We start from the raw sequence: 16,917 nt of genomic DNA on the forward strand, positions 1-16,917 counted from the left end.
AATAGCATATTGTGAGCAGTATATATAATGTATTTATATTAGTCTAGAGATATATACTCATTTACACAATACACACAAAGACAGAAGACAAGGCATGTATATACAATGCATATCAAGTGGTGCATTTCTTCCCAATTACACAATTAAGGTATTCGCCAAGAGCCCAGATCGGAAATATGTTTCTGTAAGATGAGTAACTTATCATACAGTTCTTGTTAAACACCCCTATAATTTCCTGAAAAGCGAAATAAATTTTATTAAACAAGATTAATGATTCACTTGCATACACATGCATATAAAAATATATATATAATATACGTATTGAAGTTAATATATTACCTGCTGAGGAAAATCTCCATTTTCCATTTGGTGATCAATGAGTACTCTTGCAGCAACATCAAGAGGCCTTCGGTCTCTTTTTGCCTAATGATCACCATGAATTATAATCTAAGTATAAACTAGAAGAACAATAAATTAACCATGGATATTGTTTTAAATTATAAAAACATACATACCTGTTGGGCTGCAATCAGAGCTAGCAAAGCCCATGAAGTGTTTGTGATATGGGATTTGTTCCCGGCGATATTTATATATATCTTTTGCATGCAAGAAGTGTAGCTTTCTCCCCACCCCCCAGAAGGAAGCTGCTTTGAGAGTAAGAAAGCACATGCCTTTCTAATGCAATGGCTAGTTTCGTACGTCTTACCTGCTGCAACCAATCCCTTTATTCCAAACCATGTTCCGTAAGTGTAGCAAATACCCCATGATCCATACCTACATCGTGATCCCAAAGGTATGCAACCCATTAGGATTGACAAATAAACCACTAGGAAACATATTCAATCGATATCTCTATACGCGGTGTAACTTGTGGTTAAGTTGTCCATGGGTATAAGCATGTAGAAAAGGAAGATTTTTTTAATAGTGGCATCGAATTATATGAAGGTATAAGAAGTTTTGCACCTAACAAGAGGTGTGGATTTCAAAATGTGCACTTTTAAATGTGTGAAATGTCCACAAATGTGTGTAAATGTAACCAATATATATGCTGTAGTGATAGAAGAAGAGAAGAGTAACCATGATCCGTCGGGCAGTTGCATGTTCTCAATAAATGTTGTGGCTTTATTGATGCTCGCTTCGATTTCTTTCCTTCGGTGGCCTGGATATAGTTTCATGAACGATGTTAGGCCTTGCACCACAGCCGACGTACACTCCACATACCTATAAAAATAGCGTTTAGATAACGATATGTTGGAATATATTTCTAAAGGAACATAAGTCAACAAGTAAGGTGTTTGGAACGAATTTGTGTGGCGGGCAGCAACTTTTTGAATAAACATTATAGCAAGTACTTTGAATCATCAAGAGAGCAATAGATGATAGTGAGTTAGTGCTTGGAAGCTGGTGTGATAGAATCATAGAAGTAGAATTACTGTTAACTAGGACTCTAGGAGTTACTATTCTGTTTTACATTAGTTAACATGATCGAATACGTATATATACAAATTGACATAAAGCATAATAGGCATGCCACATACTGGTAATCAATCATGATGTCTCCGAAAGTTTCAGCCGGATTGATCATCTACAAAATACAGATATGCCCAGTCTTTAAAAGTCAATAATTTATACAAATTAGGATACCAAGATATATATACATTATCATGTACATACAAACCTCTAACCATGGGTAGGACCTCATAAGCTCATAGGAAGAATATCCTCCATTGTCATTCTGCAACCATGCATAATGTAATTTTTTTAGCTTATATTGATAAAACTGAAAGTAACTTGCTATTTTCAGTAAATTTCAAAGTAAATTATTTTTTTAAAGGCTCAAAGTACATTAATATTAATATATTATTTAGGGAAAATCATGGAAATAGGCATATTGACCGACATGTTTATCAAAATAGGCATTGACTTTTGAGATTTATAAAATGAGCAAACCAATAACAGAAGCGGAGCCCGGCACCTTTTTAACCCAGACTCCCACTTTCAACTTTCAAGCACCTTTTTGACCCACAAAAATGCACTTGGGTCCACATCTCACCCAAATAACCAATAAAAAAATTACAAGTGTAAATGGTGCATTAGTCGGTGAATCAAGGGCTATAAGGGGGGTGGTCCGTTATGGACTCCCCATAACGCGTTGAACCATCACTAACATCGCCGCCTCCACTTTTGTAACGAGTGATAGAAATAACTCGTTATATATATAACGCGTTGAATATTGAGGAATGAATGTGTATGACTTGTACATTGTGTATTAATACTTGTACATTGAAATCCCATCACTAGTGATGACCACCCCCACTACATTTCTATCACTAGTGATAGAATATTGGGTGATGACATGGCATGATTTGACTGGGTATTGGGAGTGATAGAAATCTATCACTAGTGACCACCCCCTTCCCCCTAAGGGGACCAACTTTTACACTTGTAAAATTTTGATTTGGAACCCCCCCCCCCCCTCTCTTTTCAGTGTAAATGGAGCATTAGCCGGCGAATCAAGGTCTAAAAGGGGCCGGCTTTTACACTTATATTTTTGATATGGTGGACCCCCCCCCCTCTTTTGTGCTGGACTATGAGCAAAAATAGTGCCGGCACTTTACACTTGTAAGTTTTACAAATTATACAAGTCATGCAATGAAGTAAAGTTGATCAAATTTGTGGACAAAGTAATTTGTTTTGATATTGGTCTTTATGTTACCTGAAGTGTTAGAAGCAAATGAACGGCATCGTATAGACATTCGGGTGCTATTGCCTCTCCAACTAGGTGATATGGCATTTGTGAAAGCATCAACACCGTCTAACATCAAACATTATCATCATTTCATTAATCATTGTCACCATGATGAAATAAAACATGTTATATATGGAAAGATGAAACTTCATACCTTCAAAGCTTCTGCAGTGCAATCAGATACAGGCCAACCATTATCTGGAGTAGAAAATGGCCACCCTCCGCGTGTTATGTGTCGGTACCATGACTGAATATTACCCGAACTATTTTCTCTGACCTTCACATAAACATGGATACAATGATCACCACTTATTAAAATTAAAATTTTAATGAAGTAAAATAGATATACTTGTGAATTCTTAATGAAGCTGTGTGCTTTCCGAAGCATTGAACCATATTCGTCTTCCAGATTGGTTGATGATATTGCTTGAACAGCAAAAACGGCATCCCACAATTGTGATCCATTGTATCCCTGATCTCATAATGAAGATATAGTTAAGGGTGCAAAAGTTTGGTTGCATTTTTATATGTAGAGAATGAGAAGACTAAAAACATAAAAATAACCTGCATCTTCATGCCATCTTCAGCTATCCAAAGATAATCTTTTACTCTAGACAGGTGCAGCTTATTTACTGTTGATTTTGGATCCTCCACCCAACAACATAACATGTTGAGCACCTGTTTAACCATATTATATTGTAATTTATACTCTAGCTTCAACCCAAAATATGTTGCATTGTATTGTATTATCTCTAAAGATATACTTTTTGAGTTATTAAATACACAAAATACATTTTGTTTTATCCTTTGAATTTTTTCATGGTATCAGAGACCGAGTTACAAATCATTATCCCTTTTTTTTTCTTTTAGAATATTACTTTTTTTCCTACAAATCAAGCATCGTCACGGAACAAATTCAAATACGATATTGACCTTGGATTTATGTCATGTGCGTACCTTGCTAACGGGTCCAATGCAAATATATTGGGTGTTCTCGTCCTCGTAATGGATATGTTGCATAGCAGTGTTCAATGCTTTCTTTCTAAGCTTCGACAATGGCCATCGCATCAATAGAGGTTCGGCAATCTTGTTTAAACCGCCCCATATAATGTCTTGTATTATAGAATGAGGGTAATACAAATCTTCCTGCAACCAACAAAAGAGTTAACTAGCTAGTTGATCATTTGTTATTTCACGACGACATCCACAAACCCGAACTATCTAACACCAAAAAAGACAATTTACCTTGGCACATTGGTTTCTTGACAAGTCCCAGTTAACTTGATGATAAAGAGTGTTATATAGCTCTCTTCTTAGCGATAAAACAATAGAACTTATTGGCCCGACAAACCGTTTACCATATAAATACGACATTGGCAAGTATATCATCCTTGTGTGACACCACATTCTTCCTGCATTATCAAATTGAATAAAACGTGTGTATTTTATCGCCATTTGTTATATAAAACTTGAAAGTCGAAGAAAACGGAAACAAATTAACAAACCTGGGTGTAAAGGTAGAAAGTATGGGAGAAGCCACATTTCTGGTGGCAAAGGATTGTTTCCGCTCCATTCATACACTCCTAATACCTATGGTCCATGTAAATACGGCTCAATGAGTCTCGAACGACACACACTTTGATCAAGAAGCTTAACATGTAAACATTATAGCAACTCATTTAGCAACAATGGAGTAGAGTCTTACTGAAAGCCAGAATTTGCCCCATGTGGGTATGTGTGTGACACTACCATGATCAAGAATCCATTTTCTTGCTTTGGTCATGGCTCCTTCACCACCATCCATTCTTTCTCCAAGCAACCTTAGGCTCACATAGTTCAAAGCTGTACAAAACATGGTGCTGTGACCTTCTATGTGTAAACCCCATCCACCATCATCATTCTACATGCAATCAGGAATCCATCAGTTTATTTTTATCATGTTGTCACCACATGTGTATATATACTTTATGTAGTATTTGGCTGGTTAATTCCAGTGCGTCTCCAAGACTGGTTATCTAAATTGCAAAACTTGTTGGATCTTCAAGACAATTGTGACAAACCCAGTGCACGAGGCTCTCTGACAATGGCGGAGCCACGTTATGGTGTACGGGTTCGCCCGACACATGTGACTTTCGCGTATTATATGTACCGTATAGTAGGAAACCTGCGAGCGATACCATTTTTTTACGAATGATACCATTGTTTTCTACGTATGAGACCGTTGTTTTTTAAGCTTTTTACATAATAAACAAATTTATAGTTTAAAAATAAGCCCAATTACTTAAATTTTTAATAGTGGACCTTAAATCATTAAATACCCATGTTTAGTTTTTTACTCTTAATCTAATATCCATTGCAGGCCCACGCCCAATTGGTTTAGACTATGGAGTATGGGGCTTGGGTTTGGGCGTGGGTTGGGGGAAAACGCCCAAGCCACCACCCCAGGTGGGCTTGGGTTGGGGCGTGGCCCTTGGGGCTTGGGTTTCAAGCCGGGCGTGGGGCGGGGGAAGCGAGCCGACATGGCGGGCTGTGAATGGCCAAACCAAAATAGCCGTTGGGCTAGCCGTTGGCCAACGGCTATGTTAAAAAAAATTATTTTTTCACTATAAAACTCACATTTTTCTTCCATTTTTTACCACATTCAACCACATCTTCTATAATCATCTTCAATTCTCCTTCTACAAAACGAAAAAATGCATCCTTATAATCGTGTTTATGACCTGAACAACCCGTATGCATTCCAAGAAAATAATCCTAGCCCACCACCCAATCGTCCAATGCCTCGTCCATTTTTCATACACTCTTCTATGCCCGTTGAAGCGAGTTATGCATCGTATATCGGGAATCGTGTGTTTACTAACTTCCCACACACCGACGATTCGATACCTACCCCGTTTACACAATCGCCCATCAACCTTTCACCAACCTCCATCGACCTTTCACAAACCGAAACCGTCCTCGAAACTCAACCACCCAACGATGCTCCTTCCGCATCGAAACCCATCAAAAGGAGAAGTCATAAGAAAAAAACCGAGGCGGATAAAGCACTTGAAACCGTCAAACGAAAACAACAAAAACGGGTCGTTGCTGAAGAAGTTGCATTGGCGAGGGCTTGGTGTCAACAATCTCAACATCCAAGTTTAGGTATTCTTAAACTTTGTTTTTATTAATGGTTATTTTTTATATAACTTTGTAATATATTAAATTTTGTTTTTATTAAAATAGAAAATTCTCAACATCGAACCGCCATGTGGGAAGCGGTTAGTAGAGTATTCCATGAAGAATTGGGAAGGGAGGCTTATCGTGAAAACGATAGCTTATCCTCGAAGTGGAGCGAGATTAGCTGGCAACTTACAAAATATAGTGGTTTTTTAAATAAAGGAAAGCAAAACCCAAAAAGTGGTGAAACCGAAGCCGACATTGTGACAAATGCATTGGTCACATTCAAATCAAATGTGGGGACCGACTTCCGTTTCATGCATTGTTGCGAGATTTATAAGTTCCATCCAAAGTGGGCGAATATCCCCATTGGTAGCGAAAGTAACTCATCTTCCAAAAGGTTAAGGGTCTCGTCCCAAGCCCAATCTGATGCACGAGATCAAGAATTTGAGGACCTTTTGGATGATTCGCCAAGCCCAAACCGGCCTGAGTATGGAAGAGATGTCGCAAAAAGGCGTGCTCAAAAATCAAGATCTGGTACGGCATCGCCTTCAGCTGGGAGTTCGGGATCGCGTAGGGGAATATACAGCGATCAGTTGGATGACATTTCATGCAAGTTGGATACATTCAACGTATTCCAACAACAAAGGGCAGAAATACGAAGGAGCAAAGAAGCTAGAGATGCCCAGAAACAAAGACGGGATGATTTGAAATTTGTATCCCAGCCCATTAATCACCTAGAGGGTGACGAGTTACAACTAGTCTTGGGTTTGAGAGAAGAGATAAAAAACAAATATAAACGTTAGGAATTTTTTTTTTTTTTGTAATTTTCTTTATTTAAAAATATTATAAAAATTAAATTTGTTGTTTTAAAAAATATTCAAGTAGCCCAGCGGGTTAGCCCAGCGAAGCCCACCAAACCCCCGCCCCACCAAGGGCGGACCTATAGCTTATTAAGGGGTGGCGTCCGCCACCCCTTGGTCGGGAAAAAATTGGAAAAATTAGTGTAAGTTTTGGAAAAATTTGACGTTTTTTCGATTTTGTTACGGCTTATTTATAAAACGTTACCCCTAGGTCGAAATCCTAGATCCGCCACTGCGCCCCACCATACCGTGTTGAATGTGGGTCAGCCCATGTCTGCCCCCCCCAAGCAACGTGTCAATTCATGCCCAACCCAAACCCAACCCCCGCCCCACCATACCCCACAGCCTTATTTCAATTGTTTAACCTAAACTTTTAACTTTACTTTTCCCAATGCATCTTTATCTTGCAATCCTGCAAGAGATGGTTTCCACAACTTGAACCCGTGACCTGCCCGGACCATATGGTAATGGTCTTATCGTTGCTTCAAGGTTCGCCCCTTATATTTTAAATAAAAACTTGCCAAAAGAAAATTCTCATATACCTAAAACATTTCAACATAAAAAAAAATAAAAATATATATTCTATTTTTTCGTGGTGCAGAATAATAGTACAATTCATGGTTGTTTACCTGATGATTATAAAGATAACGACGAATTTCCCTTGTGTGTTCTATGGACAAAACTGCTTCCTTTGCTCCCATAACATGCAACCCAACGATCTGCAGTAGAAATTGAGGAAACTTTGTTATAAGTACAACTACTTCTTTATTTGTATTATAAACATACTACTAGCAAGGTGGTAGAGACTGTGAAGATCGGGATGGCAATAGAACCCAAATCTCATGGGCAAACCCAAAACATTTGGCACACGTATGGAACTGTGTATGAAAAGTTTTACGAGTATAGGAGGGGTATGAGATCAGGTGATACCATGCCCAATTATCCGGAAACATATATACATCCGTTTACCCGAAGTCCCGAACCATATACCCGAAAAATAAACCTGAACTTTTTTTATTTTTTATTTTTACATATATTTTGTATCTATACTAATATAATAAAAGAAACATTTTAGGGACACTTGTCATCATATTAGGCCATGTCTTATGGATAATTATTATTTTAGTTTAATTTTTTCTAATTAATTATAGATAATCCTCCTACTAAATATTATTTAGTTTAATTATTACTTTTATATTTATCTATCTACTTCAAATTCAAACTTAGTTATCTAATTTGATATTAGAGTAAATTACGATTTTGGCCCATTTGGTTATATCACTTTTACCCTTTTAGTCCAAAAAAGAATTTTTTAACATCTGAGTCATCAACGTCTTTTTTCTAACACTTTTGGACCCCAACGTCTTTTTTTCTAACCCTTTTAGCCCCTAAAAGTAAATGGATGGGGTTAGTGTTAGGGGCCAAAAGGGTTAGAAAAAAAGACGTTGGGAGCTCAGATGTTAAAAGATTCATTTTTTGGCTAAAAGGGTAAAATTGATATAACCACAGGGGTCAAAATCATAATTTACTTTTGATATTAAATATATATTTGAACGTTTTGTTTAGTTTGGTATCAAATCGATTTTACGAAACTTAAAATAAAATTAACTAATATTATTTATCATTTCTAAATTTACAGGTTTTAAATAAAGAGTTAAATTTATTGAGACTTCGTTAACAAATTTTACTACAATATAATAATCTATTTATATCGATCTAAATATATATTTATACTATACTATATAATAAAACATTAATGTGTGACACCTATCATTCATTGTAAGCATTTATTTTATGATTTTCTCGCCTCACTTCCAAACTTATATTATATTAATTAAATAAATAAATGAATAATGAGCTAATATTAAATTTCATCCTACTCTAAATTTTGAATACCCTTCTTCTATTTTTCTAATAAAATATTATTATAAAATTTAAATTGTTAATTTCAGATATTTTTAAATAAAACAAATTATTTATCACGAAAACCAAACTTTGTATTAATATATGAAATATTTTTATTTTCATTACTAAAAAAATATTATATCAATTTTATTACATAAATTATAAATCAATTTGTCAGAATTGGTACCAACATTTTATCATTCAAATAGATGCTAATTTGCTTCTTGAATAATGTATCTTCTTCTCAAGAACCAATTCACAATCATCATATCCACCGCGTATCGAGTATTATCCATTATTATATTGAAAGATATGACTTTTTTATTACTGGTATATAAAATTAGATTCATTAAACCGGTGTAATACACGTGGTTTTTTAAAGATATACATTTTTTTATTATTTACTATACAAAATTACATTTATTCGACCTGTATAATACATGAAGTTTTTTAAGATATAACTTTTTATTATTTGATATATAAAATTAGATTTATTCAAATTCGTACAATACACGAGGTTTTTTTAAGGATATATATTTTTTATTATTTAGTATAGAAAATTACATTTATTTAACTCGTGTAATACACATATTTTTAAAGATGTAACTTTTTTATTATTTGGTATATAAAATTACATTTATTCAACCCGCGTAATAAAGGAGGTTTTTTAAAGATGTATTATTTTATTATTTGGTAAACAATATTACATTTATTCAACCCGTGTAATACACGTGTTTTTAAAGATATAACTTTTTTATTTGGTATATAAAATTATATTTATTCAACCCGTGCAATATGATTATTACAGATATAACTTTTTATTATTTAATATATAAAATTATATTTATTCAACCCGTGCAATAAAGGGGGGGTTTAAAGATATATTGTTTTATTATTTAGTATATAGAATTCATTTATTTGACCCGTGTAATACACGAGGTTATAACCTAGTTAACCCTATATTTTATTAACGGTTCATTTTAATAGTTTCATTTATGTGAAAATGTATTAACTTATCTTTTGAGACATATAACTATCATGACTTTACTATATTACAAATTATTTATCACGAAAACCAAACTTTGTATTAATATATGAAATATATTTATTTTCATTACTAAAAAAAATATTATATCAATTTTATTACATAAATTATAAATCAATTTGTCAGAATTGGTACCAACATTTTATCATTCAAATAGATGCTAATTTGCTTCTTGAATAACGTATCTTCTTCTCAAGAACCATATTCACAATCATCATATCCATCGCGTATCGAGTATTATCCATTAGTATATTGAAAAATATGACTTTTTTATTACTGGTATATAAAATTAGATTCATTAAACCTGTGTAATACACGTGGTTTTTTAAAGATATACATTTTTTTATTATTTACTATACAAAATTACATTTATTCGACCCGTATAATACATGAAGTTTTTTAAGATATAACTTTTTATTATTTGATATATAAAATTAGATTTATTCAAATTCGTACAATACACGAGGTTTTTTTAAGGATATATATTTTTTATTATTTAGTATAGAAAATTACATTTATTTAACTCGTGTAATATACATATTTTTAAAGATGTAACTTTTTTATTATTTGGTATATAAAATTACATTTATTCAACCCGTGTAATAAAGAAGGTTTTTTAAAGATGTATTATTTTATTATTTGGTAAATAATATTACATTTATTCAACCCGTTTAATACACGTGTTTTTAAAGATATAACTTTTTTATTTGGTATATAAAATTATATTCATTCAACCCGTACAATATGATTATTACAGATATAACTTTTTATTATTTAATATATAAAATTATATTTATTCAACCCGTGTAATAAAGGGGGGTTTTAAAGATATATTGTTTTATTATTTAGTATATAGAATTCATTTATTCGACCCGTGTAATACATGGGGTTATAACCTAGTTAACCCTATATTTTATTAACGGTTCATTTTAATAGTTTCATTTATGTGAAAATGTATTAACTTATCTTTTGAGATATATAACTATCATGACTTTAATATATTTTAAATATTTCAAACTTTTATAGTGATAATGATATATGTGTAAGTAATTAATTGTATCATTACTTATTGTAGTTGTTAAAAACATAAAATTATATAAGATTAGAATAGTAAGAAAAAAAACTATACTTAGAAATCCCAATGGGTATTTTTTTAATAAACTAACATGTATACCAGGTATCCGAAAGTATGTGTATGTCTGATGCCCGACAGATAATTACCCAACATATACCCAACGTGTATTAAGCCTGGTATGGAATTGGTATTACCAGTAAAACTAACAGGTATACCAGGTATCCGAAAGTATGTGTATGTCTGATGCCCGACAGATAATTACCCAACATATACCCAACGTGTATTAAGCCTGGTATAGAATTGGTATTACCGGTCTCATTGCCATCGCTACAAGAAATTATAAACATAGTTAAAACCACCGAGACTATGATTACACATATATCCAGTCGATCACTATTATGTTGTAAACTTTTAATTATATATATAACCAAACAATTGATAAAAAAAAAATTAGTTTTTTGAGCAATTATTTCTCTATTATAAATAACTAAACTATTGATTATTATTTTTTTAGTTTTTTGAGCAATTATTTCTCTAAGATCAATATAAGTTTTTAGACAAGTTCATATAGTAACTCTTATATATGTTTGAATCACTTATTATGCATTACACTTTTCAATTTATCGTATCTATCTTTTATTTAGTAAATTTAGGGTTTAAATATTATGAAATATTAGATAATTTCTAAAATTAGTTATGCCGTTAGTTAATTTTCAAGAGTAGTCGAATCGGTTCGGGTAGTAAACGCACGGTAGTGTTCACTAAATATTACTTAGACGTTAAAAGTCATACAAAGTTTTTTTTTGAATGTTTATGAACATTTTTTCCATAATCAGATTGATATATACAAAACAGCTATATAACTGATCTAGTTGAGTCTATCTAAACTGTCTCTCTGTAAACTAGCTTGTTACCAACTAAACCGGCAAACCAAGGCGAGTGGTAGCACCATATCTCAAGCTTTTTAATTAATACCTTTTGTTTTTCATGTTTTGTTAACATTGTAAACCTACACTTAAAAAGGTATAGTTACATATTGTGTTTTAAAATTGTATATATTTATAATATAATATAATTATTAAAAAAATGTTGATAGATGAACCTATATATAACATAATATATTATTATGTTGGTATTTGAATCAGTCACGTAATCTTAGATAATATTAAAAATGGTAGCATTATTAATTTATTGTTGCTTGCATAGTGTCACTTGACAAATATAGCATATTTTAGTATTATAACAATTGGATTATAACTTTTTTCTTACCAAGCCAGGAAGGAGAAACAAAGGACCACCATAATCAGCAGGCCAACTCCCATCCTCACCTTGAAGAGTTGAGAAGAACTTCAACGCTTTCTTCAACGTCTTCACCACGACTTCATCGTCTTCATCATCACCTTTTGCTTCCGCTACTTGTGATTTATTAGTTTTTATGTGGTTTTCGCTAGCAAACTACATTCAATATGTTAACCAAGAGCTCCAAATCCTAACAATCATGATAACTTTATCATCTATCAGTGAAAACATTACCTGAAAACGCATCAAAAGATCAGAACTATGCTTCACATTCGACTTGTTTCTAGTAAATTCTTGTCGCATGCTCTCAATTTGAGATCGTTCCTCAGGAGTCCCTGCATGTGGATCAAATTCCCAAAATTGTCTACCGATATGATCATTTACACTTGTGACACCTACATCATCTTCGCCTTTCGACAACTTAAGCTTCCACATTATCGAATTCTCTTTTCAGACTCACAGATCTACGATACACGAGAGATAGATAGCTAGATACATATGAGGAGTTGATAGAAGGGGTTGCCAAATTTTATACATGCAAGAGACAAGGATGGATGGGTATATGTAGTCCTTTATTTTAATATTATATACAATAGTTGTCATAAGTTATAAAAAAGGTTCGATTCCTAAAAGGGGATTTTTCCCAGATTTATTGGGTTTCCTTCTGAATTGGTGTATAAACATTATTGCCTAGTGGAGATGGATATGATCGGGTGGTTCTGCTGATGGCACGATGATACTCCAGTAGTCCGTCAGTGATCCAAATTTGCCGTTCAAAAAAAAAGATAAATATGCCTTGTCTCCACCCAAGATGCCATTAATTGCATACTATCAAGCAGTATTTTATCCAAAAAGAAAGCCAAAAGTATATATCGTTGTCATATATAATAACATTAATCCCTTCTAAATGATACCCAATGGGTGTTTTATGATTGTTTTTTTTTTTTTTTTTTTTTTTTGCCACATAACTGCTTGAATCTTTGTTTTACTGTTATATAAGGTCAAACAAATTACACCAAGATAGCCGGTAAGCGGGCAACAAGCTGCGCCGCTACCCCCTTTTGAATAGCGAAACCTAACCTAGTAAAAACGAAACCCCGATCTCTAGGAGACGAAATATTGCTGTGAACAACCCGTTGGACCCGTTCAAGAAAACGGATGGCTTTTGGAATAAATATATAGTATCCGGACGAAAGCACTAACCATCTCACTATTTTAATATTAAATAATGAGTTTGAGGATCGTTTTTCTTCTTCGACGTCACAACTTTATTATTTTATTTTTAACTAACTCGTAATTCAACATCTTTCATTGTGAGACTCGAACCCGGGTTCGTCTATCAGACGAGCCCATCATCCTATATTTAGATAATTTAAAAAAATAATGTTTGGTTTGTGTTTGTATATCTATGATTTGGATATTTTTGTAATTAAATAAAAATAACCGAAAAATAATATTTTGATTTCACATAATCCATTGCAATTTCTACGACGTAATTTATGGTTGCTAATATCGACACTAAAAAAATTACCAATGAATAACGTGCGACCTCAAAGGGGTATAGTTTGTATTTAAAGTATAACCAAATTAGTTTATTATCTGGACCGCAAAAGGAAGATTTAGAACAATTTTATACGTACTTGGAGAAAAAAAAATAATAAAAAAAACATGTTACACGATTCTTCCTATGCATTTGCTTCATACAAGAGTTTTTAAAACCTATATTAAGTGTTCAGTGACCTCAAAGACGCATCCCATGCACTTCCAAACGCATCCCATGTCATTCCAGACGCATCAGTGAAAGGATTTCCAAAGATGCATCCCGTGCACTTTCAGACGCATCTCGTGCATGATGTGTCGCTTCAAGAACACATGAGGTGACCAAATCTGAAAATGGTTTTAGCCATTGCTCTTTTTTATAATTTTCCCTATTATATAATTGCAAGCATGAATACGGGGACCATAAGGTAGCGTTCGTTTCATGGAATGGAATGGAATGGAATTAGGAAGTTTTTCTTTGTAAAATTGATCTTGGTTGGGGGAGGGAGGAATTTGAAATCCTATGAATTTCTTTAATCAATGAAATTTGTGACTATTTCAACATTCCATTCCATTCCTTCATTAAAGTGAAGGATTTCTAAGGAATGTTGAAATAGTCTCAAATTTCATTGATTAAAGAAATTCATGGGATTTCAAATTCCTCTCTCCCCCAACCAAGATCAATTTTACAAAGAAAAACTTCCTAATTCCATTCCATTCCATTCCATGAAACGAACGCTGCCTAAGAGTTGTACCAAGCGGAGTGACCAATACGACTGAAGTATCATCTGGACCAACCCTTGTACTATATGCTCTTAAAAAAGCGGTATAACAGTGACTGATAATTATGGCTGATAGATTTTAGTACAAAATAAATCTTTTATAAATATTTAGACATACTTGAAAATTATGTTTAGGTTTAATTAGTAGTTAGTACGTTAATGTATGATGACACTCATTACCCACCTTAACGCAACAATGTCATATCTAAACATTTAAGGGGTCGGTGAGTGCTTGACTTATGAACGTTACACTAACGATATTTATTCGGTATCCATCGCCAATGAAAAAGTATATATAATATGTTGGTGATTAGCGACGGATCATTAAATGTTTGTCGATAAAAATGAACCAAGTTGGGCTTAACTTTCATTAGCCAAACCGAACCAAGCCAAATTCCAGCTCAAACTTGGTTCGTTTATTAACCAAGCTAAGCCAGTTCATTTATAACTGGTTCGATTTTGAGCAAGCTATTTCCAAGTTTTTTTTCCAAGCAAACTTCGAGCTATTTGAATAGCCTTATGCCCTTACATGTAACTAAAATGAATCTCGCAATAAAGTGAGACCGAAATTGGGGAACTTGTTAAAATATCCTAATCCTTTTATCCCTTTATTCTTATTTCCAATTCAATACTCCTAATATATGTTTTCCTTTTTTGGCCTCTTTTACCGTTGTGCGAGATTGGACTGTTCGAGGTTGGGTTGTTCAGTTGGGCTCTCTTCAGTGGGCTTTTTCTAGGGTTCTCCTGCCTTTTTAATCCACGGCTTTCTCCTTGGTCTGGCATCACAAAATACCAAAGTGCAAATTGATGCCCTCTAGAACATTCCAAAAGACTTTCGTCTCTTTCCTTGTTCGAGTTCATCCATTTGTTGCTGATCAAGATCATTTGGTGCAGAACCTTCGGTTGAAGACCTGCTCCTGTTGATTGTTACTCTTCAGTTGAAGACCTGCTGTTATTACTTGTTTGTAATCGGTGATTCCTTTCACCGTATTTTGATTTAGTTTGATTAAGTTGCTGTACGTTCAGTTTGATTATAAGATTTACTTCTTTTCACATGGTATCAGAGCCACAATCGGCTCTCTGATACTCGTTCTCTCCGCTGCTGCTGGTGGTTTTTGTTCGATCAGATCCTTTCGGATCTAGGGCTGTGTTCAAGGCATAAGGAATCTTGGCGGTACCTTGTGAATCCGCCGATTCCCGTTCATCTTCTTGAAGGTTATCTCCGATTGAACGTTGGAACCCTAAATCAAGGGTTTGGGGACAGTTGTTGCTGACTCTTGGATCGCTATTTTTTGGTTGTGACTGGCTAAAGGACTGAAACTGCAACACCTCGAAAATTTACGTCCTATAATGTATTGACACGTGTCATAAGCTTGAACGTGTTAATGAATACTATAGAGGGACTAAAGTTGACAACATAGAAAGTATGTGAATTCAAGGGTTCAAAATGTCAACAAGGGATAAATATACTTTACAGTAACCCTACATGATGCTCGTACCTTCAAGCGAATGAATCATGGATCATACGGAACTAAATGTGGAAGAAAGTGAGGAATTACAAACTACAGGGGTTAAATGTGTCAACATGTTTAAGTTATACCTCTGAGTGACCCTTTAGCAAACCCGAGGCTTTGTAACGGTAAATTATGCTCACTAGAATGCACGATATAAATTTCATAAAGTTTCGTTATAAAATGAAAAAGTTATGATCAAATTCGTACATGAGGGGTTGAAAGCGTCAACATTGAAAGTTATGACTTTTCGAGTAGTAACAAAGTAACCGAGGACTTAACAAAGTGGGTAAAAGTCTCGAGGCCCTTATACGTAAATAAGAAGGGCTCATAACGCAAAGTTACCCCTCCGAAAAGCCAAGAGCCAACTGCAATAATGTAAAAGATTTGAAAAATCTAACAGCAGGTCTCAGGCGGGCCGCGTAAAGATTAGAAGGACCTTTACGCGGGCCGCGTCTGTGACTGAAAGCTTTGAAATCTGACAACAAGGCTCAGGCGGGCCGCGTAAAGATTATAAGAACCTTTACGCGGGCCGCGTGAGACGCCCAGATGCAGAAAACACGTACAGCAGCAATGTTCAGCCTGTTAACCGACTTAGATTGAATTATTCTCAGCATGGGCGACCCCTAAACTGTTCCTAGGCCTTAGGGGCACTTGTAAATGATCTGGGAACAGTAGTAGACTTAGTTGTCATGATCTTATGCACCAAAGATCACTATATAAGGCCAATGAGTTGCAACCTTTAGTTCACACCTCATTTCTGCATTGTGGAGCTTTTCTAGAGCACAAGTGCCTTCCCTAAGCCTTCCTAATCGTGCATTAGACTTCTGTAAGTATGCTTAACCTTTCTTAGTTAAGTTTTCGCTTAGTTTTAGCTTAAAAGTCAAACCGTTGTAATTAACGGTTGACTTAACAATTAATCATTAATGGTCCAGTGATTAGTCGAATCAAAGGTAGTTATATGTTGGTAATTAGGTGGGCATTAAACCA

General features: G+C 34.2%; 1 protein-coding gene across 2 annotated transcripts; it reads right to left on the minus strand.

Annotated features, from left to right (window-relative positions):
• Positions 1 to 9: 9 nt before the first annotated feature.
• Positions 10 to 12,530, minus strand: LOC110886225 (cycloartenol Synthase). 2 transcript variants are annotated; one of them, XM_022133998.2, is made up of 17 exons: positions 12,330 to 12,530; positions 12,066 to 12,251; positions 7,401 to 7,490; positions 4,455 to 4,649; positions 4,255 to 4,339; positions 3,995 to 4,161; positions 3,707 to 3,895; positions 3,314 to 3,427; positions 3,099 to 3,221; positions 2,904 to 3,026; positions 2,717 to 2,815; positions 1,679 to 1,735; positions 1,539 to 1,585; positions 1,078 to 1,221; positions 516 to 774; positions 340 to 423; positions 10 to 235 (listed from the first exon to the last, which is right to left on the minus strand). In XM_022133998.2, the coding sequence occupies exons 1-17, from the start codon at positions 12,528 to 12,530 to the stop codon at positions 113 to 115; spliced, it is 2,286 nt and encodes a 761-aa protein (XP_021989690.1). In that variant the 3' UTR covers positions 10 to 112. The 2 variants fall into 2 exon arrangements, with proteins under 2 accessions (XP_021989690.1, XP_035834618.1); XM_035978725.1 differs by lacking the exons at positions 12,066 to 12,251; positions 12,330 to 12,530 and adding an exon at positions 7,558 to 7,664 and having other exon boundaries at positions 22 to 235.
• Between the last annotated feature and the right edge of the window lie 4,387 nt (positions 12,531 to 16,917).

The sequence above is a fragment of the Helianthus annuus genome, chromosome 10 (assembly GCF_002127325.2).
Source record: "Helianthus annuus cultivar XRQ/B chromosome 10, HanXRQr2.0-SUNRISE, whole genome shotgun sequence".
Classification (NCBI taxonomy): Eukaryota; Viridiplantae; Streptophyta; class Magnoliopsida; order Asterales; family Asteraceae; genus Helianthus; species Helianthus annuus.

Excerpts from the sequence above, each read along its gene's own strand:
- LOC110886225 (XM_022133998.2), bottom strand. The coding sequence starts at position 12,530 with ATGTGGAAGCTTAAGTTGTCGAAAGGCGAAGATGATGTAGGTGTCACA. Across the intron at positions 3,428-3,706 it reads GCATTGGACCCGTTAGCAAG|GTGCTCAACATGTTATGTTG; the intron begins GTACGCACATGA and ends ATGGTTAAACAG. Across the intron at positions 236-339 it reads ATGGAGATTTTCCTCAGCAG|GAAATTATAGGGGTGTTTAA; the intron begins GTAATATATTAA and ends TTCGCTTTTCAG.